General features: G+C 35.5%; 2 protein-coding genes across 2 annotated transcripts in view; both read left to right on the top strand.

Moving 5' to 3' along the window:
* Positions 1-4,041, top strand: part of LOC123560560 (uncharacterized) — a 43,454-nt gene extending 39,413 nt beyond the window's left edge. The window contains exon 11 of the mRNA XM_045352732.2: positions 3,898-4,041. Coding sequence (XP_045208667.1) covers positions 3,898-3,971 — 74 coding nt within the window. The 3' untranslated portion in view covers positions 3,972-4,041. The remainder of the gene's footprint in view (positions 1-3,897) is intronic.
* Positions 4,042-11,022: 6,981 nt separating this feature from the next.
* Positions 11,023-21,655, top strand: LOC123559934 (N-alpha-acetyltransferase 50-like). Its single transcript, XM_045352107.2, has 5 exons — positions 11,023-11,161; positions 15,275-15,414; positions 16,588-16,707; positions 18,742-18,808; positions 19,715-21,655. Exons 1-5 carry the CDS (start codon positions 11,154-11,156, stop codon positions 19,887-19,889), a joined length of 510 nt encoding a protein of 169 aa, XP_045208042.1. The 5' UTR covers positions 11,023-11,153; the 3' UTR covers positions 19,890-21,655.
* The last annotated feature ends 497 nt before the right edge of the window (positions 21,656-22,152 follow it).

Raw genomic sequence — 22,152 nt, 5'->3', positions numbered from 1 at the left:
TATCAGGTTTTCAGACTTTACACAATGACTAAGTACCACTAGTGGAAGATCCCTATTGATTGAGTGGTCAGTGACTCACAGGTCAAGGTCACAGGGATAACCATTCACGCTATTTTTGTGCCCCCCCCCCATCCCAATTATTTTTTGACGGGTAGCGTCACTTAGAATTGCCCTTTCCTGTCCGTCTTTCTTTTCGTTCGTCCGTCCATTCGTCCGTCCGAATTAGTGTCGTGCTGCCTAAAAAAGTATTTGACCCAGTAATCAGAAACAGATTTCAAATTATTATTATAGCTTTTTTCATGTTTCCACAATCACTTACTGCATCACCCCTACCCACCCCCGCAACAACTCCGTCCTCCACCCAATCTGCGCCCCAGTAGCCCCGGCTTCTGGGTATTGTTTTAGAGTATCCCTGATGAAGCTCCTCCCACCAGCCCTCCCGCCACACACACGCACTGCACACAGATATACCTTCTATTGTCGCACCCGTATACATTTACTTTCCGATCACTTTCTTGACATTGTATCCTACTAACCCTCGTCCACAGTGCACCCTCCCCACATACTCTATTCCCCCTTACTGCCCCTATATTTTTACCTGTAGTTTCTTGTGTGTGTGTTTTTTTTAACGTTTTAGGGTCCTCCTCCATCCCCTACTACTAACATAAACAAAGTACTAGTAATTATGCCCCTTTTACTGCCTTTCGAACGGGCGTACTATACACCGTTAGGAGGAGCTCTTCTTGTCCATCCCGTGCCATTTCTTTAAGATGGTTAGTCACATTAAGTTTATGCTAATATTTTGCCTAGGTGTTTGTATTTACTCATAACTTCGTTCCTCATAATGTTATTTCTATTTAGCTTTGTCAGTTATTTTCCTTGATCTGGTCAAAATGATCATTTTTCTGGTATCTCTGCCACAGTGTAAATTAATTTTTAATAAGTTAATTTTATATGTTAATGTTTGTATTAACTGCAGGCTGCTTTTCAGCCTATCAAGTCAGAATTTAAATATAGCACCAGAATCAATGTAACTTGATTAATGAAAAACTTGCATTTTTTTTGTCGTAAACCTTGATTTTCTGGGACACCAGTCCCTGGAGGACACCAATTCATTAAATTTGCTGATTTGTTATAAAATGTCTCAAAATGTTTACATATTTAGGTGGGTGGTTATTTTATATAAATTCTTAGATGTTATGAAGGTTGAACTTAAGATATTTACCATCCATCAGGCATTACTGATTCATCTACAGTTAACACGGGTGGTAAACGCGCAATCCAATTCCCGCCGGGAATACGCTTAAAATGGGTTGCGCAACGTCCGGTGCTAATGTTGCGCGTAAAAAAAGACGAAACTGAGGTATGTGAAGTTATGATTTTGCTTAGTATGAGACAAGAATAAATTTTCTTGAAAAAAGCAAAATGCTATTCGACACAGATATGATAATACATCATATGTGTAAAATATCTGGTTTGTAATTTATGATTCGGCTCTATTATCACAAAAACCGTCTGGCGACACGAAACGTGAAAAAAACTATGAAATCAACAAAAATGGAAGTTTCTGACCTCATATGCCTAATCTGAGGACACTCTGATGCTTTTTATGATAACTCAAGTGTTATAAAGTAATGAATATCAAAATTATTTGTTTCAAATCCTGCTTACGGGGACTTAATTGACAAAATAATAATCGGGAATGGGGTTGCGCACCGGGAATGGAGTTGCTCATATACATCATAATGTATATAATGTATACGCGCAACTCCATTCCCGGGGCGCAACCCTATTCCCGATTAATTTTTTGCTAATCTTTCCCCCAAAAGCAACATTTCATTCAAGTGTATGTAATATTCATGACTGTTTTACACGTGTTTTATCATTCGAAGCGTCACATTTCCAGAAAGAAGGCACAAGAGTTAAAAATTGCATTTTTCATGATTCCATGCTTTTTGACAGCTCGAGCCAGCAGAGTTTTCGTGAAAACAGAGCTGATTCTTAAATTAATAAGTTGGTATTTCACACATATGATCCTTACTCATTTTTGTGGCGAATAGCATTTTGCTTTTTTTTTTTCGAAAAACTCGTAAATGTGTAATTATTTACAAAAACAAAAACCCACCTACCTCGATTTTGTATATATTGATGCGCAACACCAGCACCGGAAGTCGCGCAACCCATTTTTAGCGTATTCCCAGTGGGAATTGGATTGCGCGTTTACCACCCGTGTCTATATCAAGGCTGTATTACCACTCTGAGATTTTTTTTTAAATAACTCCTTTTCAGTCGATCAAGTACTTTAATTAGATTTCATGTAATAAATACATCACTTGTTCTCACCTTTTGATATTTTTTTGCCCCCCCACACACACACTCACCCATTTTATTTTGGTGGGGGGCACTTCCGTCCGTCTGTTCGTCCGTCCATCCGTCCGAATTTGCATCATTCATATCGCAAAATGTATTTGACCCAAAGTCATCAAACCTCACAAGATTGTTATTAAACAAGGGAAGCAGTGCACAAGGGTTTCTTTTTTGGATCTCACAAGTCAAACCAGAGTTATGGCCCTTGACTTAGTCTAAAATAGGCATAAAAGGGCCTAAGTTTGCGTCGCATGTATCTCAAAAAGAATTTGACCCAGTATTATGAAACATTACAGGAATATTATCTAGCATATGAAGTTGTGCTGGGTTTTGTTAAAGATATCACTCAGTCAGACCAGAGTTATGACCCTTAACTTAGTAAAAAATGTATGCTTAAAAAAGGCATAAAAGTTATGTCTAAAAATAATATTATATAGGGTCATGAAACATCATAGGAATATTATTCAGCATGTGAAGTTGTGAAGTTATGGGATTTTGTTCTGGAATTTTATCAGTCAGATCACATTTATGGCCCTTGGTTGTCAAAAATATGCATAAATGGTATACAAGTTTGTGTCACTGGTATCTCAAAAAGTATTTGACTTAAGAGTCATAAATATTAGGGGATTGTCATATAGCATGTGAAGTTGAACACCTAGTGTTCTGCTTAGGATTTCACTCAGCCAGACTGGAGTTATAGTCCTTGACTTAGTGAAAAATACACATAAAGTGCTTGTGTTGCATATATCTTAAAACAATCTCCTAGAGTCATGAAATCATGTAGGGATATTATCCAGCATGTGAATTTTTGCACCCGAGTTTTTTTAAGTTTGCTTGACCAGAGTTATGGCCCTTGACAGTCAAAAAATAAAAGTTTGTGCTGCATGTATGTCGAAATGTACTTGACCTCTAGAGACATAAAACAATAGAGGATTGTTTTATAGCCTATGAAGTTTTGCATCAGATGTTCTCTTTGGGGTTTTATTCGGCTAGGCTGGAGTTTTGGTCCTTCACTAAGTGAAAAATATACTTGCAAACTTCTTAAGAAATATTAAATCTTGAGTCATGAAACCATGTACAGTGACAGGAATGTGTGTGTGCGGGTGTGGGGGTGTGGGTGGGGGGGGGGGGCACATCTAGTTTTTATAAGATTCCGTATTGTAAAGAAATATCCTATACGGTTCATTTTGTTTAGATGTTGTAATGGCATACAGTTCTCTCGTATTCTCATCGGCGCTATCGAGAGTTTTGCTGAGGCTAAATGCCATATTGTGATGGCAATGAAACGTGCATTTATTCTATGACCTTGCATGTACCATACCTATTTTAGAATACTTTGGTAAGATTCCCTATAATGAAGACATAGAAACATATATAATTCTATTCCCTGGTGTATTCCTTGACTACTATTAAAAGAATGTTGCTGAGATTTCAAATTAACATACTGTATTCGATTCGATTATCTTACATATTCCAACACTTATATCCCAAAATTACAAAGACATACATACATAATTTATTCTTTTTCAGGTTCCACACCGCGAGTCACCTACCGGACAGCTACATTGATCTTAGCTGCACTTAGCCGATTAATACGCGTCTAAAGCCAAAGCCATGAAACTTCTTTATTTCATTACAGTCTTTTGGTTTTACAAATAAATTAATACAAATCAGTTTGGTTGTTTATTTGTATTTACTTTACAGGAAAAAAATAACCTCAGTGCATTTTCAACAATAAATAACACTCAATGTAGTACTTAAGAAACAATTTTATCCAAAACAGTGATTTGTCATTGAATAAACTCGTTGTATGGAGTTCAGATATGAAGGAACTATAAGTTAACGGCATCAAGCCCGGTAGCTCTTACAAGAATCTTATCAAAATTACCCCCCTTCTTGGACTTAAGAATCTATCTAGGTTTAAGTTTTGCATACAAGTCAATGCAGATATTAATAAATATGTCTCACCAAAGCCCACATATTATGCATGATGTCCGACTGACAACTCCATAAAGCATGGGGAGATAAATTTTGTACTTCTCTCTGTCTTTAGATAGAGGTCAGCTGTCACAAACTTGGTTTGAAGTTGCACCTGCCCAGTTCGTACCATTTTGGGGGACTTTTCTGTTTTTGAAATCGAGAAGCCGTGGGTGCTTCTCAGTGGAATATTTCAACAAGGGCAGTAACCTAAATAGGGATTCTAATAAGGTGTCCGTCTGGCCTGAAAATTTTCCAGAGGACAGTTGAAGTATTCTCCAGCAGTCAAAAGCTGAAAATTCACCAAATAACCTAAACTATACCAAATCAAAAAACAACGAACATTGGTAGAACCACCGATCTTATAAGGCCAGACGAAGGACTTCTTTTGATCAAAGAAAAGTACGTCTCTTTGATGAGTTTCGAACACTTGATCGCGAGCAGCAAGTGATTCACTGTCATTGAGAGGCCCCCGTCACGTATCTTTTTATGACGAATTAACTATAACAAATTCAACGTTCAGCGATCAAATGTACAAGTCATTTGACTTTTTAAATGCAATATTATACTTGACCATTTTATGAGCACGTATTCTTATTAAAATAAGGTTATCATGCTGAATACTTGTACTACATTTTACCAGACTTATTTAACTTTGAACAAAGAAAGCAGGAACTCGTGAAACTGTACGTTGTCGTGCAACAATCCATTCGGCGTGAAAGTTATTAGCCTACGCCATAGCGTCAAACGTCATTGCAGTGCGTTGGAAAAGAAACCTATTTGGTGGATGTTGTCAAAGTTGTACATAATAGTCCTTAGTATCGTGTTAAAGTTGAAATAATATATCTCAAACAGAGATTTCCTCTTGAAAAAAGTCATTGTGTGTCGTACAGATGTGTATTCTTAGAGCTCTATCACTCAGGCTGCGCCCTCGTGATATAATTTTTTCGCATCTGAATTCCAGACAATGTTTGTTTTTTGTAAACGTCGCACCGACACAATTATAGGTCATACGGCGACTTTCCAGCTTTGTTGATGGAAGAAGACCCCAGGTGCCCCTCCGTGCATTATTTCATCACCGGCGGTCACCGGGTAGAACCACCGACCTTCCATAAGCCAGCTTGAAATCCAGACAATGATTTTACCAACGACAAATCACTGTTTGGGATATATTATTTCTTAAACAAAGAAGATTGAAACTGTGTGTTATTATGCAGGCCTACAGTATATACGTCACAATTACGTCAGAGCGTCAAGCGTCATATAGAGACGCGCTGGAAAAGAAATCTGTGCAGAAAATGCAACTACCTGGTTGATGTCGTTATGGATTTAGATAAAAATACTTGATATTGTGTTTGAATAAAAAATATATCTCCGTGCAGACAGTTATTTTTTTCTTATCATCGTTTGCCATTCAGCTGTGCCCTCGTGAATACTGATATAGATCTTATTACCTGAAAGATGAGTGTTTTAAGTTTTAACCCAGTATCTGCAATGATTAAAAAGACGCTACTGTACTCTTTGGCAAAAAACTTCAAAAAATCAGTTTAAAAGGGGCATAATTCTAAAAAATATTGTAGGCACTGATGCACAACTTGACACACTAATGTATATTGCCACTATGAACAAGTACAACAAGATTCAGTTGAATCTCAGTAGTAATGAAGAAGATATGGGATATGCATGTATATACAACAGGAACAATCTCATCACAGCATGGTCGACTATATGAAACCTTGTAAGTAAAATAGAAATTCTATCATAAAATATATTTACTCAACAACTTTTCTAACTACACACGTGATTTTTCAAGTTTTCTTATTTTGATTTGAATGAAATTTGTAAATAGATGGATAAATAGATTTATTTCTGTATGCATGTTAAATAAAGCCATGTCATATACATTATAGCACAAAGGATTACACTGTTGATTTTGTGATTGTTTTACTAATAATTTTTATAAGTATGCTCTTTTGCGTTTATTTATGTATTTTACGAATTGATTTTGCACCTAAGATATTCCAGACTGTCGTACGTTCTTGTTTCTTAATTGTGGTATGTGTTTATATCGAAATGAACCAACAACTGAAAATAAGCAAAATGATAACCAAAACGCACCGAAATGGTTCGGATTTAAATGCAAAAAGGCTAGAAGAGATTTCTATCGAGCCAAATACCTATATAAACTAAGAAAATCAGAAGTAAACAAAACTAATCTGAAAACAAAAAGCAAAACATATAAAGATACATTAAAATTATTTCATAACAAATCAAAATCTAAAAATATTAGAAAACTGAAACGACTTAAAACTAATGATCCCAGACAATTTTGGAAAATATTGAATGAGAAGAAAGCAACTGCTACTGAAGCACCCATCGACGATTTATATAATTTCTTTAGAGATGTGAATTACGCTGACAATATTGAAAATAATGATTTAAATATGCATTCAGATAATACAAATAACCATGAAACTGAAGAGATATTAAATGTAGATATAATTAGAATAATTACAGAAGATGAAATTGAAAAATCAATAAAGACTCTTAAATCAAACAAAGCTAGCGGATATGATAAAATAGTCAATGAACACATTAAACATACGTATTCCCAAATGAAACATATTTATGTAAAATTATTTAATCTCGTTTTAGATACCGGTGTTATTCCAGAATCATGGACCATTGGAATTATCAATCCTATTTACAAAAATAAAGGTGATATAAGTAAACCGGAAAATTACAGACCCATTACATTACTGAGTTGTTTAGGAAAACTTTTTACGTGTATATTGAACGAAAGAATCACGAAATATGTTGAAAGCAATAATCTTTTGCATAACACTCACGCAGGATTCCGGAAAGGCTACTCTACATCAGATAACATGTTTATTCTACATCAACTCATACAATCACTAAATAATAACAAAAAGAAACTGTTTTGTGCTTTTATAGACCTAAAACAAGCTTTTGATACAGTTTGGAGAGATGGATTATGGTTCAAAATTGCAAATTTAAATATAAATGGAAAATGTCTTAACTTAATTAAAAATTTGTATAAGAATATAAAGTCTTGCGTAAGGGTAAATTCTGAACTATCAATTTTTTTCCCAAGTAACATCGGCGTACGTCAAGGCGAAAATTTATCGCCCTTATTATTTTCTATGTTTTTAAACGACTTACATGAATACTTTAGTACTAATGGAAGTATTAACGGCGTAAATATACCAATTGCACATGAAGATGGAACAATAGATCTAATAAAATTATTTATACTTTTATACGCCGATGACACAGTCATTATGTCTGATTCAGAAACTGAACTGCAAAATGCACTTAACACATATGCAGAATACTGTAACCATTGGAAACTTACTGTAAATACTTCGAAGTCAAAAGTTCTTATATTCTCAAAAGGTCGACAGCGAAACTTTAATTTTACTTATCATAATCAACCAATTGAAATCGTTAATGAATATAAATACCTAGGTATATATTTCAGTAGAAGCGGGTCTTTCTATAAATGTAAGAAACATATTGCATCGCAAGCAACAAGAGCTATGTACAGTCTAATGAGAAATTCAAATCGTTTACAACTGCCAATAGATATGCAAATTGAACTATTCCAAAAAACAATCAAGCCAGTTTTACTGTATGGTTCTGAAATTTGGGGATTTGGGAACATAGATGTTATAGAAAGGGTTCAGTTAAAATTTTTGAAACACATTCTTAAAATGAAACAGTCAACTCCGAGTTATATGGTCTATGGTGAAACTGGATGCCCCCCGTTACGATTAGATATTGAAGAACGAATAATTAGTTTTTGGGCGCGAATATGTAACAGTGACAATAATAATCCAATGTCCAAGTTATCTTCAAAAGTATACCAAGGTATTATATCAACATCAAGAACACTAAATGGTGACAATTTCAAAAAACAATACCCATGGTTATATAATATTAAGCAAATCTTTATAAAGTGTGGTACATTTAATATATGGAACGATCACACATTCCCGAACATTAAATGGCTTAAGTTGACAATAAGACAAAAGCTTAAAGACCTTTTTATAAACGAATGGCACTCCAGCATTGAAAATTCATCCAAAAGTTCATTTTATAGAATATTCAAAACAAAATTTGGATTTGAAAAGTACCTAGCAAAATACTCAAGTTCTTTATGTTTAACCTTTGCAAAGTTTAGAACTAGGAACCACCGAATGCCAATAGAAACAGGTAACTGGGCAAGAATTCCCTTAAGTGACAGAAAGTGTATATCATGTGATAAAATAGGAGATGAATTTCATTATTTGCTAGAATGCCAAGATCTTAGACAAGAACGAATTAGATATATTAAACCTTACTATTACAGAAGACCAAATACTCTTAAACTGTCCCAATTAATGACATCTGAAAACAAAACTGAACAAACGAAACTGAGTAAGTTCATGAAATACATCCTTTCTAAGTTTGTACGTTGATTAAATTATATCTTCTATGTAAGTTATAGACTATACTTTTACTTGTGTCTAATTTTATTGCTCTTCACTGCTATACATATTCGAAACAAAAGTATCTTAATCAAGATGTGAATATGATCACTATTGTGCCATATTCCAATACCATAATAACACATGTCGACTACTTAGAAGTAAGTCTATAGAACTTGTATAGCAGTTACGACTTATACTTCAAACGCATTTTTGTACCTTGACAAGTATTGAATTGTTTTCATTTGACGTGTTTTTGTCCATTAATTTAATGAATTGCATTTGATTCAGTCTTCTGTTTCGTTTCGTGGGCTTTTAAATAATGATCTATCTGAAATTCCACTTTATTTCCCAATTTCAATCCGAATCATGTTACAAATAGTTTGACCACACATGTCACCTATATCAATTAATTTGACTTACCTATACCCTACTGTCAAACTTAACAGACTATCAAATGCTCACAGATGTTTTGTTTGTTTATTTTTCTGTGTGGCCCTCCACAATTATATTATATTTTACTATTTTATTTAAAAACAAAAATATCAAGGTATTTCATCATGTCTGATATAAATTATACTTCGATAAAGTAGATTGTTGGAAACCAATTTATAGATGTAGATTTTGCTTAGTGAGTATAATCATTGTTGTAGTGTACATTTTCTTTACTTAAATACACATTAATATAACTGTTCATATAAAGAGCCTCGATTATAAAATGGTACATGTTTTACCTCATGTTTTCATGTATGCCATGAATTGAGAGAATAAAAGAGTTTGAGTTTGAGTTTGAGTTTATAAACTAGGGTTTTTACCTTATTCTCCATTCTCGCTCATCTTGTTTTTTGGAATGCCTTTATAATGGCTGTTGGTGTGGAAATAGATGAGCATTATATAACACTAGGATAAGAAAGGTCTTAACAACGTGATTGTGCACAGGGGAGCAATAACGATTGAAATGTTTGACAATGTAGTTAACCCTTGGCCTGCTGCAGGAGAATTTAACAGCCTTTGCAAACAGCTTGGAACCAGATCAGACGCCGATTAAATCGGCGTCTGATCAGGTTCCAAGCTGTTTGCTACTCTGACAATATTTCTTCCAATTTTGGAGCAAATTGAATGAACTTTACAATTTTAGCAGACGACATTTCCAGCAGACGACAATTTATCTAGCATGCTAAGGGTTAAAAATGGAAAAACGAAGAAATAAGAGCGTTTGCGGAAAACGTTTAAATGATTTTGGTATTTTATTTAGAGACTGTGTATACTTAAACTATTATATAGAGGATAATCGTTGGTTTCGGTGTAATATCACGTTATAATTTCACCGAGTGGGCACCAAAAGTGATATTTTCACGAGTGGCGCAGCCACGAGTGAAAATAACAACTTTTGGTGTTCACGAGTGAAATTACCGTGATATTACATCGATACCAACAATTTTTCTGTTTATTTTATGTCTAAAACTCTACTTTTGTTGTGTTTATTTTATTAAAATGTCGAAATTTGCCGGAAATTTTATCAGGAAGCATCGCAAAGATGACGTCATTTTAACGACGTCATCGTCATATTGTTTCCGGCTTTCAGTGCGCTCGGTAAACTTTTTGACATTAATCCGGGTATCAGATTTGATAATTTTCACTGAGTGGCCAGTGAGTTTATCAGGATATAATTCACCGTTATATTTCGATAAACCACCGAAAAACATAAAATAAAAGTCTTTCATTACTTTATTGTATTAGTCTTGTTTTACTAGTCTTTCATTTTTATGTGATTAACTTATACGTGATCACAGCGATGACTATTTTGATCGTGTGTTACTTGCTGAATTTCTTTTACTTTGCAGTTATGTTTCTTAGTCTTTCTTTCGTATTAATCTTTGAGAAAATGTCTACATACGCGTAATTGCTAAACGTCTATTTTACTGGAAGCATTTTTAGAGGTTGATGTTTTTCAGAACAGATTTCTTTTTCTTATATGTAGTATAACATGGCGATATTTTTCTATTTTTGATAAGAAGACATGTCATACTAAATGATCATATATGGTTTTCATATCGTTGAAATGTTCTAAAGTACTGAAAATGAGGTCTCAATATTTCATTGTTTATATGACTTTTAAATAAAGAAGGATCTGAATGGTAGTATGTAACCTAGAATCGGTAAAAATGCTCATAACATAGTTCTGATGGTACACGGTGAGGATATGTTCTAATCAAGCTCGCCGAATTACTCTTCCGGCGGGATTCACGTTTTTGGGGGAAATTAGATTTAGATAACTTTTTAATTACACAATCATTAAATCTGGACAATCTATCAAAAATGACGAGGTAAAGATTGCTTCAAGCATGTCACTTAATGTTTATACTTTTATATCTGTATTCGGGCCGCAATTGTAGATGACATTTCGGATGGTACAATCCGGACAAAGTATTTTGTATGCTTTCAGCATCATCATCATCTTTGATAATGGCAAGCAGTCCTTTTGGACTATAATGGCCATGCGTTGGGGTTAGTAAAGTGAAAGATTATCAAGCCTCCCAAGCTACTCAATCCACCCAGGAGGACATGGACATTATGTGATAAAAAATATTTCAAAAACCTACTCAAGCCCTTAAAGCCTATACATAGCATAATCTACTATGTACATGGTGAAGAAACAAGAGAGTTAGTACTGTTAAAAGATAAAAGCATATATGTACTGTCTAGGGGATGTGTGGTAACCCAGTCAGTCCCGACTTAAACACAGCGTTTGAGTCAGCACTGACTAAGTGCACCGGCAGTGAGTTCCATTCAACTATTCATAATTTTAACATGTCCGAAACATTGCGGAATGATACTAATATCACTTGGGTAATGATTACATTTTACTCGGACTTTATCATAGACTCCCAGTGTAAAATCTTAAACTTAAAACTAAAATAAAGGTATTAAATCCATATAATTTTTCAACGAAACTTCAAATATGTGTAGTTTGTAGCATCATCTGGGGCATGTGCAGTCAACACTCTAATTTGATTTCAGAAATAGTGTGATATGTATTTCTACTAAAGTCACTATGTGTTCATTGTAAAAGAACTTCGTTTACCCAAGTGGAAACTGGCAGGTGCTTGAAAATGCAGCTGTCTGATTGGTCAGTGACTCAGTTAAAACTCCTGATGTCATGATAAATTTATGAATTGTCCTAGGGAAAAATGAGTACTTTATGTAGTCAACTGATGAGTGTGGTATATTATATGCTAGTTGATGGTGATGTCTGGATGTTCTTAATAGTGGATCCATATATTGTAAAGGTATTATGTCAACAAGCCCATAATGTATTTTATGGAAGAGGCTAAGACGGATGTTCTGTCTTCTGCGCTCTAAGGACTCCCATTTTAATTGCTGTAGTAATTGTGTTACAGTACCTGGCGACTTTGAATAGTTGTTGGTAACAAACCTAGCGGCCCTCTTTGGTACATTTTCTAATTTCTGCTTGTCATTTAATTGATAAGGGTCCCAAACAGAAGCACAGTATTCCAAGGAAGGTCTGACTATTGATTTGTAGGCTGCTGCTTTAGTTTCAGGTTTGGCAGAATGTAGATTTCGTTTTAAGAATCCAAGATTTTGACTGGCCTTGTTTGTTATTTTGCTAATGTGTGGAGACCGAGAGAGATTAGATGAAAGTTCCACACCGAGATAGGTAGCTTGTTTGACCTCAGACAAGGGTTGGTTGTGTAGAAAGCTTTAATATAAAGATCAGATGTTACAACCTGTGAAAATATGTACATTTTTAATGATGTAAATATAAATAACTGTATCCTTGTAAATAAAGCCTGCCTATCTCAGTTTTTTAATTCAACATTGCAATTACTTTTATTTGGTTTACTCTTGAAACCAGTTTTCAGTGATGAGATTAAATAGATACAAAGATAGCCGATAGACAGTGCAGTAGACAGCTGCTTTTCAGATATTATACCTCCCCTAGCTGGAATTATCCAAAATTCTGTTTTTGGCCCTTGTCACTTCCGCACATACTTTAATTATCTTTCTGAATCCTTAAAAAAAAAATATTAAGACATCAGGGGCAACCATACTAGCTGACTCGCCAAATAAGGAAGAGGTTTTATGATTAAGCCCTGGACTGACTGCACATTTTTCTTGCCCCTGTTACATTTGGCACCCAACACAGGACCATGGCATGCTTGCTTAGTCAGTCTTGCAATGTTTACAATATTTTGTATCCTAGAATTGGAGGATGAATTTCCAGTTTGTGTGGGTGTATGTCACATTAGGGGAGAATATGTGCCAGGCAGCTGGTCAGCTCAGTCAGTAGAGCGCACACCCTATAAGCGAGAGGTCCCGCGTTCAAGCCCCAGCTGACTGTACATTTTTCTCACCCTGTGACATTAACAGTATTACAGGGAAGACCCGTTACTAATGTTGCGAAAACTGAAATAAAATTGGAATGAATAATAGGTCAGAAGCATGATAAATACCAAACATTGGCAAAGCCTAGTAGAACATAGCTGTCACCAAACTTCCCTGATCTTAATTTACAAATCATCACCTTACTCCTATCAGGAAGGTTAACTACTTAATTCCTCCTTCATGTGCACAATACTTTCCAAATTCTTTCTTTTTAAGAACCCTAACAAAGCAAGATACAAACCAGCCCCAGCCTTAGTCTTTTTTTCTGAGTGTCTGGCTTCTGTATCCCAAATTTAATCATAGCACTGTAGTATTCATTCTTTTAACGTTGCACTTCATGTCAGACAATGTCATGAGATCTTCCTCACTTTTAACAACTGTTCACAGGAGTTACACCTCTGCTATGTTTCACATGACTTGCACCTCTTCTATGTAACCATCCATCAGTTGTGCAGAATACAACATAGATCATGGTAGCCAGTGATTTCTTACAGACACGTCTGCTGTGAGAAAGTATATTTACGACACATTGGCCATGTAAATAAAATCAGAACAACATGGCTAAAACAAATCTTCTTTTCATTTCTCTGAACGTTCACATAACTTCACTTCATCACCTTACAGTTTTATATTGAATGAAGTTCTGTTGTTTACATTGTATTTATTAATGCCAAGTAAACTTTGATAAGTAAACCTTTTTCTCAGTTTGTGGCTACAATTTGAAGGCAAAATCATATTTGTTGACATGATGACTGTTGAATATAAAAGTTTCTTTGTCATTCATTTGATTTATTGATTTAAAGTTCTGCATTTAAGAAAATATTTTTTTTTAAATTCAGCTTAATTATTCCTTGCACTTTCTACAATACAATTTCATGAAGTCAGAAAATGTCATTTTGTATGGACACTTTAGCAAGTCTACAGTTCAGCCACCACTTATCAACTTCTAGTATATATAAGGTTCTGTCTTTGTTTGGAAGAAAGATGTATTCTACCAAGACCTAACTGTAAGATGGCAGATAAATACAGAATCTACTTTGAAGGCATGGCCCTTTAAATGGGCCTCGTCAAATGCAAATGGGCCACACTGAGTGATTTAACCTTTACCCTGCTAAATTTCTATTATGAACTTGTCCATCATTCAATTTGGGCAATACCATTTATTATTCGAAGGGGTGTTCACTGAATATTTATTGACTGAATAGCAAACAGTGCAGACCATGATCAGCCTGCAGGCTGATCTTGGTCTGCACTGGTCGAAAAGGCAGAATCATTTGCCGCCAGCAGGCTAAAAGTGAATAAGATCCATAATGCTTTTGATTTTATGTTAAAAATAGATAAAGCCCAAATAGAAAATATTACAAGGGTAGAAAAAAACACTGCATTGTATTTTTAAAGTTTCACATGACCTTATACTGTCAGAGGCATAAAGGGATGTGATAAAAAATAATGGAATCAGTAATACGTTATACTGAATTATTAATTATTATTAATCAGATATTTAATATGCGCACCCTCTTAGCTCAGTAGGGAGAGGTCAGTTCTGCGATTCTTGAGGTTGTGTGTTTGATCCCCGGGCGGGGCGTATGTTCTCTATGAGTTGATGATTTGATAAATGACATTGTGTCTGATATCATTCGTCCTCCACCTCTGATTTATGTGGGGAAGTTGGCAGTTACTTGCGGAGAACAGGTTTGTACTCGTACAGAATCTAGGAACACTGGTTAAGTTAACTGCCCGCTGTTACATAACTGAAATACTGTTGAAAAATGGCGTTAAACCCAAAACAAAGTTATAATTTCGACAGAAAAATGAGATACTAGTAGCAGTTTCCGAAAATAGGAAATAACAAGAAATTCATATATTTTGTGTCAACAAGGTAAGTGGTAGGCACATAATAACCAAAGTCACTATGACCCTTTAAGAGGGTCAGTTTAGCCCACATAATTTTATATCACCCCTTGCACTGGTATTAAATTGCTTCCTTTATTGAAAGTTAATCATAGCCAGGATTTTCATTTTATTCATTGCAGAGGAGGTAGAACAGAACTAGGGGACATCACTCCACATAACATCAAACAGTTGAAGAGATTAAATCAGGTTGTCTTTCCTGTTACATACAATGACAAGTTCTACAAAGATGTACTTGAAGTAGGAGAATTAGCTAAATTAGGTAAAGTACACATTATTTATAATCACTAAAACTTGAACTGCTTACTGTATTTTTATGCCATTAAAAGTGGGGGGCTGGCGCTGGGGAGAGCATATAGTGTTACTCCTGTTCAGTGTGTGTCTTGGTCCTGTCATGTCCATGCCACAGTGGAATGATTTTTTTTGCTTTGCACCTGCACTTCAAGAGTGTAGGCTGGCAGACATATATTTTACAATGTCATGCACTGTAACTCAGCTTACTTATATAAAAGCTGAAAAGTCCACGAATCTCTTGTTTGAAAAATACCAAATTGTCTCTGTTACTTCTAAAGTTATGTCCCTTTTTCATCTTAGCAATTTTTTGGTTTAGTTTTATATGTAACATGGTATCTCAGGATCCACTAAATGAAAAGGATTGAAACTTAGCACACATGCCTACTTGGATAAACTTACTTGAAATGCACAGGTTCTTTACAAATGTGTACTCTGCTGGCTATTCAAATAACTAGGCATAAATGTCCAGTATTAAACTAGGTGATATATTTCTTACAAGACAAAGAACCTTTGCTCAAAAGTCAAGGTCACACTTAAGAGTTAATTGTTAACATTTTGTTGTCAAATTACCTTTATTCTTAGAAAACAAACATCTCTGTTCCAGAGTCACATAGCAGGGGTATCGATGTTGGGCACATTTCTGTCATTCAGAAATTTTCAGACTGATGCAAACCAGTTTTAGCTGGCCTTTTGCTGCCTTTTCTTGTCTCATTGAAAATTTTGTTGATTTGCCACCTATCCTAGCTTACTGGTATTACCAATAAATGATAACTTTCAGAAGTAACTAAGTGTATTCATTTTATGTCCTGGGTGTTGAAGACTTTTAGTTTCGATACTTAGTTGAAACAAAATTTATATGAGCCGTGCCATGAGAAAACCAACATAGTGGGTATGCGACCAGCATGGATCCAGACCAGCCTGCGCATCCGCGCAGTCTGGTCAGGCTCCATGCTGTTCGCTTTTAAAGCCTATTGGAATTGGAGAAACTGTTAGCGAACAGCATGGATCCTGACCAGACTGCGCGGATGCGCAGGCTGGTCTGGATCCATGCTGGTCGCATACCCACTATGTTGGTTTTCCCATGGCATGGCTCATATAACATCATATACATCGAAATTCTTTTATGTTTGGTATATTTCAGCGTATTATAATGATATAGTGGTAGGAGCAGTATGTTGTAGAGTAGACACCTCAGAGAATCAACGTCGCCTTTATATAATGACACTTGGTGCACTTGCTCCTTATCGTAGACTAGGAATAGGTAAGTCTCTTATATTTTTGAAAAAACTAATGGAATCTGCATTATCAGATGTTCATATTTTATGGACACCTATTATGTACAGACTCAAGGTTAACACAGTTTAGCTGGATTATCTCATTCACCAGGAAGTCAGTATCACACCTTGGTTGAAATTGTGTGTACTTTACAAGGCCATATCTCAGTAATGATTGCATGTTTGAAACTTCAACAACTCTTTCTACTTTTACCAAACATAATAATAATAATAATAATAGTAATAATTATAAATTCTTTATTTTCAGAAGGTAACATGTACAGACATGCAAATAAAACATTTACAACATCTTAGTTCAAACATGGCCTTCTATAACATAATATACAAATGTTAAATTACTCGACAATCACTCAGAAAACATAATCTAAAATTGCATTCATTCTTAAACATTAAACATAAAACAGAGTAAGTTTTAGTCAAAGACTTCATATAATCTCGAACCTTAGTTGGTACATTCATGTAACAAATAAGATTTCAGTGACTTTTTAAATGTGTTAGAGATGTTAGGGAACGAATATTTGTAGGAGTAGTATTCCAGTAATATGCAGAGATATATGAAAAAGAAGCTTTCATGTAACTAGTTTGTTGTTTAGGTGTTACTAAATTGTATTTGAAATTGATCTAAGGCTATATGTGTTATTACTGGAAAAGTTGAGCAATTCTTTTATAATTAGATGATAGGTTTTTCTGAGCTTTATACACCAAGACCGCTGTGTGCTAATTACACCTGTTTCTAAATGATACCAACTTATATAACCGGTCACCGTGGCCCAGTGGTTAAGGCGTCCGCCTCGGGATCGGCAGGTCAAAGGTTCGAGCCCCATGGGGAGCGTTCGTCCGGGGAATGTTTGTCATGGGACTCGTTCCGAAAAGGCCGGTTCGTGAGCCGCGAGCTAGTTAAATGAATGGTTACCGACTTCTATCCACCTGGCGCCTGGTATAGTGGTAGGAGTTGGGAGGTAATTGGTACGCACAATAAAGGTGTCTCATAAGCCAAATTGGCTGGCCCTTTCAAAAGGGGTGACACTATAATAAACAAGACCTTTACCTTTTATATTATCAAATTGGATAACTCCAGGTTGAATGCATAAGGTAAAATATTGCCCTTTTTTGCATGCAACAATAAGCTGTATCTCAGTGACAGTGACTAAAACTTTATATAATGCTTTCTAGTTATCAAATTTAGTTACATACCGGTAACCAATTTAGATAACCCTTGGTTGAATGCAATATAAGTTAATGCCCTTGTCAATTCTGAAAATTTGCTTCAAGTTATTAAGCTGTATCTCAGCAAAAATAAATAGATTGGCAACTTGAAAGGCATATAGAGCAAATCTCGCCAACCTCCCGTGACAAAAAAAAACGAGATCTCGTTTACCGGAAGTGGCGCTTTCTCCACGCGCCATTTTGTATACGATAGCAATTATTCATCGGTAAAATAATTATCACCGTATGGCCACGCTTCTTTCGATGGCAAAAAAAACGTGTACTTCGTGTCTTAAGACCATTTCAAATTAAACTAATTTTGTTTTAGAAGCTAACATGTATTTTAAATGTAGTTTTAAAGGTACAAATTGTAACTCCATGCTCGCCGATGTTTGTTTTTAGTAAGATAACGCCGAATCACGCTCTGACACGAGCTCACGCGAGATTACAGCCAGTTGCCATTCTGTGTATTTTATACTTCTTTGATCTCAGTAACAATTAGAGATACATGTATTGGATTGAAACTTCATGCATGGCTTCCTTCCTTTGTGGTTCTACATGGGATCTCACCAGCTGCTTGCAGAAGGTTGGTACTTCTGCCTCGGTGCCCAAGTTTGTCTGAAATGAAATATACTGAAGGGCACCTGGGATAATCTTCACCATTAAGAGCAGGAAAGTAGTTGTATGGCCTAAGTTGTGTGACTGTGTGCCTTAAAAACAAAAAGCAAACTTTAGTTAGTGTAAGAGTTACTTCCCTTAGACTACAAAGAATACATGGCTGTTTTATGTTTCAGGAACTGTGATGTTGGAACATGTACTCAATATTTGTGAGAAGGATGGCAACTATGATAATGTCTTTCTGTAAGTAGGCTTAGAGTTACATAATAGAAATGTGGTCTTCTCTTTCCAGAAGTTGCCGACCATCTCGGTTCAGTAGGAAGAATGCAGATCTATAGGTCACAAATTCAATTCTTTGGCAAGGCATTTGTTCTCTGTAACGATCTGATAAAAGATGTAGTGCACAGAATATTCTCCACTTTCAATAATTTTTTGAAAGTTTTACGAGCTCACCTGAAATGCCAGTTACTGCCAACTTCTGCACAAGAAGCTGCTAACTTCTGCACAAGTATCTGCCAATTTCTCCACAAGAATCTGCCAACTTCTTCACATAAAACACATCATTACTAACCTGTTCTCTACAAGTAACTGCCAACTTCTGCACAAGTATCTGCCAACTTCTCCACAAGAATCTGCCAATTTCTCCACAAGAATCTGCCAACTTCTTCACATAAAACACATCAGAACTAACCTGTTCCCCACCAGTAACTGCCAACTTCTCCACAAATAACTGCTAACTTTTCCACATGAATCACACCAGTACTAACCTGTTCTCCGCAAGTAACTGCCAACTTCTCCACATGAAAAACGCCAGTACTAACCTGTTCTGTACAAGTAACTGCCAGCTTCTCCACAAATAACAGCTAACTTCTCCACATAAAACACACCAGTACTAACCTGTTCTTCACAAGTAACTGCCAACTTATCCACATGAAAAACGCCAGTACTAACCTGTTCTCTACAAGTAACTGTCAACTTCTTCACAAATAACTGCTAACTTCTCCCCATGAATCACACCAGTACTAACCTGTTCTTCACAAGTAACTGCCAACTTCACCACATGAACTTAGATGGAGAAAGAATGATTTCAGACAAAAATTGCAGATAATTTTTTGTCTGAATAATGTTATATATGTACTTATATTTCAGACATGTACAGGTGAACAATGAAGGTGCAATCAAATTTTACGAGAAGCATGGTTTTGAGATTGTAGAAGAAAAGAAGAACTATTACAAGAGAATTGAACCTGCAGATGCATACGTATTGCAGAAGACGTTTCGAGAGAAATCCCAAACTAAACAAGCAGACAGTAAACAGTCTTGAAGCAGACCTCACTATAGTGCTACTAACAAATTGACTGTGTCTTGTCCTGAATATATGAACAAAATTTAAATTGTCATTTTTGAGGAAGGACTTTATTTATGGCAACATTTGAATATGGTTTTCTATGATCTGTTGAATATACAACTTGTAGGGTCCAACTTACTATTTTTGGTAAACTGCCATTTTTACTTGGACCTGTATACTTGACTACAACACACATTTACAGGGCCTCCTCTGGGTTTTTCATACTTGTCGCCAACCTTTTCGCCAATTTGAAAAAGTTGGAGCCACTTTAGAGCCATTTTTGAGCCAAAGTTCTGAGCCACTTTTATTTCTTTTAGTTGGCTGTCATAGTGTGCATAGAGAAATAAAATATTGTAAATAATTTCATTAGGAATAATAACAACTTTTGAAGGTGTATTAGTTTATTGTAGAATTAAATTCAATTTGTAGTTGGATAAAAAATGACACAAATCATTCTCTAATTTAAGAATCATATCTATCCATGTCAGAATTACCAATATTTCAGGACTCATTTATTTTCGGAAAGGAAAATTCGGATTTTTTTCTATTCTAAAAGGTCGAGTTGAACACTCTTCTAATGATTTTTAAGAAGCCACGGTAGCAAGTGATATCTTCCAGTTTCTGAACATTTCAATTTCAAAGAAATTAACCAGGTCCAGGATGCAAATTGATGGATTTTCGGATCCATCGTTAAAATCTTTTATGAAAACTAAGGAATCAAAAATTATCTTGCAAAAAGTAACAAATTAAATGTATCTTTCGAACTTATTTAAAATTCGTCAGTCATACAACTGCATGCCACAAACATGACAATCTTTTTTTTTGTAAAAAATCGCAACACATAAAGTACACCGTAATCGGCGTTAATTTTGGTGAATTCTCGGCAGAGGTCAAACATACAAGCTGGCAGATGTTTTGATTACTGATTAATCTTCAATTCACACATTATTACGCAATTATCTTCTCAAAGTGTCAACCAACTTCAATAGTCGAATTGTCAAATACACCGCCTAGACTGGTTATCGATTTTATTCACTACCAACGTCTAGGTAAACATGTGTATCGGGAACCAATTCTTGGGCCGCTTATATCACTACGGAAAAAAAAATGCCGAGGAAAAAAAACTATGCGCCACTTATTTTCGCCAGTTCGCAAAATTTAGCGCCAAATTCTTAAAATTATCGCAAATGGCGACATTGGCGATCGGCAGCGGAGGCCCTGCATTTAGTACCCTATAAAATAAAGTATATTTTTTTTAGCTAAGGGCAAGTCCTTTATTTCAAGTTTTACTTTGTTCTCGCATTGTGATGTCAGTATTTTGGTTGTTACACTCTGACGTACACACTATGTTCATAAAATCCTGTACACGTTTGATCTTTGTGTTGTGTAAAGGTTTAAAGTTAAGCAAAATGTGTATTTTTACAAGAGTTAAGTAGTAAAGTTTAAAATTTGTGATAATAGATTTTAAATTGAGTAGAGCCTTCTATTTAAATCAAATGAAAAAATGTTTTCAAGTTTTTTCTCTTCAGTTATTTAGGATCTAAGTAACGAAATTAAATGATTATGAAAGAACAATAACTTTATGAAATGTTATAGTGATAAAAAAGTGCTATTTTCAGTAATAAAGTTTCTGTAGAATTTCATGAAATATAATTGCAGTAAGGCCTTTATCAAGTACATGTTGATTTTTCTACTTTGTACATTTACAGTGTAAATAAAGTATTTTGTAAAGTAGCTCAAAATCGTTGCTATTGATGTCCAGAATACCGTCATGTGTCTGGAAAATGCATTTTTCAGGCCTGGTATTTCGCATATTTCTGGGAGCTTCTGGGGGCCTCCGGCCCTCTGGACCCCGAGCCAGGGCTTTGCCCTGGACCCACCAGGGGCCCAAGGTGGCCCCTGGCCCCCAGCAGAAATTTTCAAGTTTTTCTGAATTTTTAACTTTCACCCATGTGGATATCATACCAAACAATACCATTACAATAGAAGTGTTTTTTTTTTCAGGGGTGTAAAACCTAAATTTTTCAACATTATTAACCCTCTGCTGCGCGCAACATTTCCTTTAAAAATTTAAGTGGCGGGGGGAAAAAATGTGCCCAGTGGAAACCCAGCCATGTATTTGAGAGCAGTCGCAGTGGTCCAGTCGTAACACTGACTACGAAACCAGGGCTCACGAGTCGGAGCCCCCGCTCCTCCAACTAAAAAATTACTAACATTGGGATAAGAGTTTGTTTCGGTG

Source organism: Mercenaria mercenaria, chromosome 10 (assembly GCF_021730395.1).
Source record: "Mercenaria mercenaria strain notata chromosome 10, MADL_Memer_1, whole genome shotgun sequence".
Taxonomy (NCBI): Eukaryota; Metazoa; Mollusca; class Bivalvia; order Venerida; family Veneridae; genus Mercenaria; species Mercenaria mercenaria.
The sequence above is the reverse complement of the archived record's forward strand: the minus strand, read 5'-3'. Positions and strand labels throughout refer to the sequence as shown.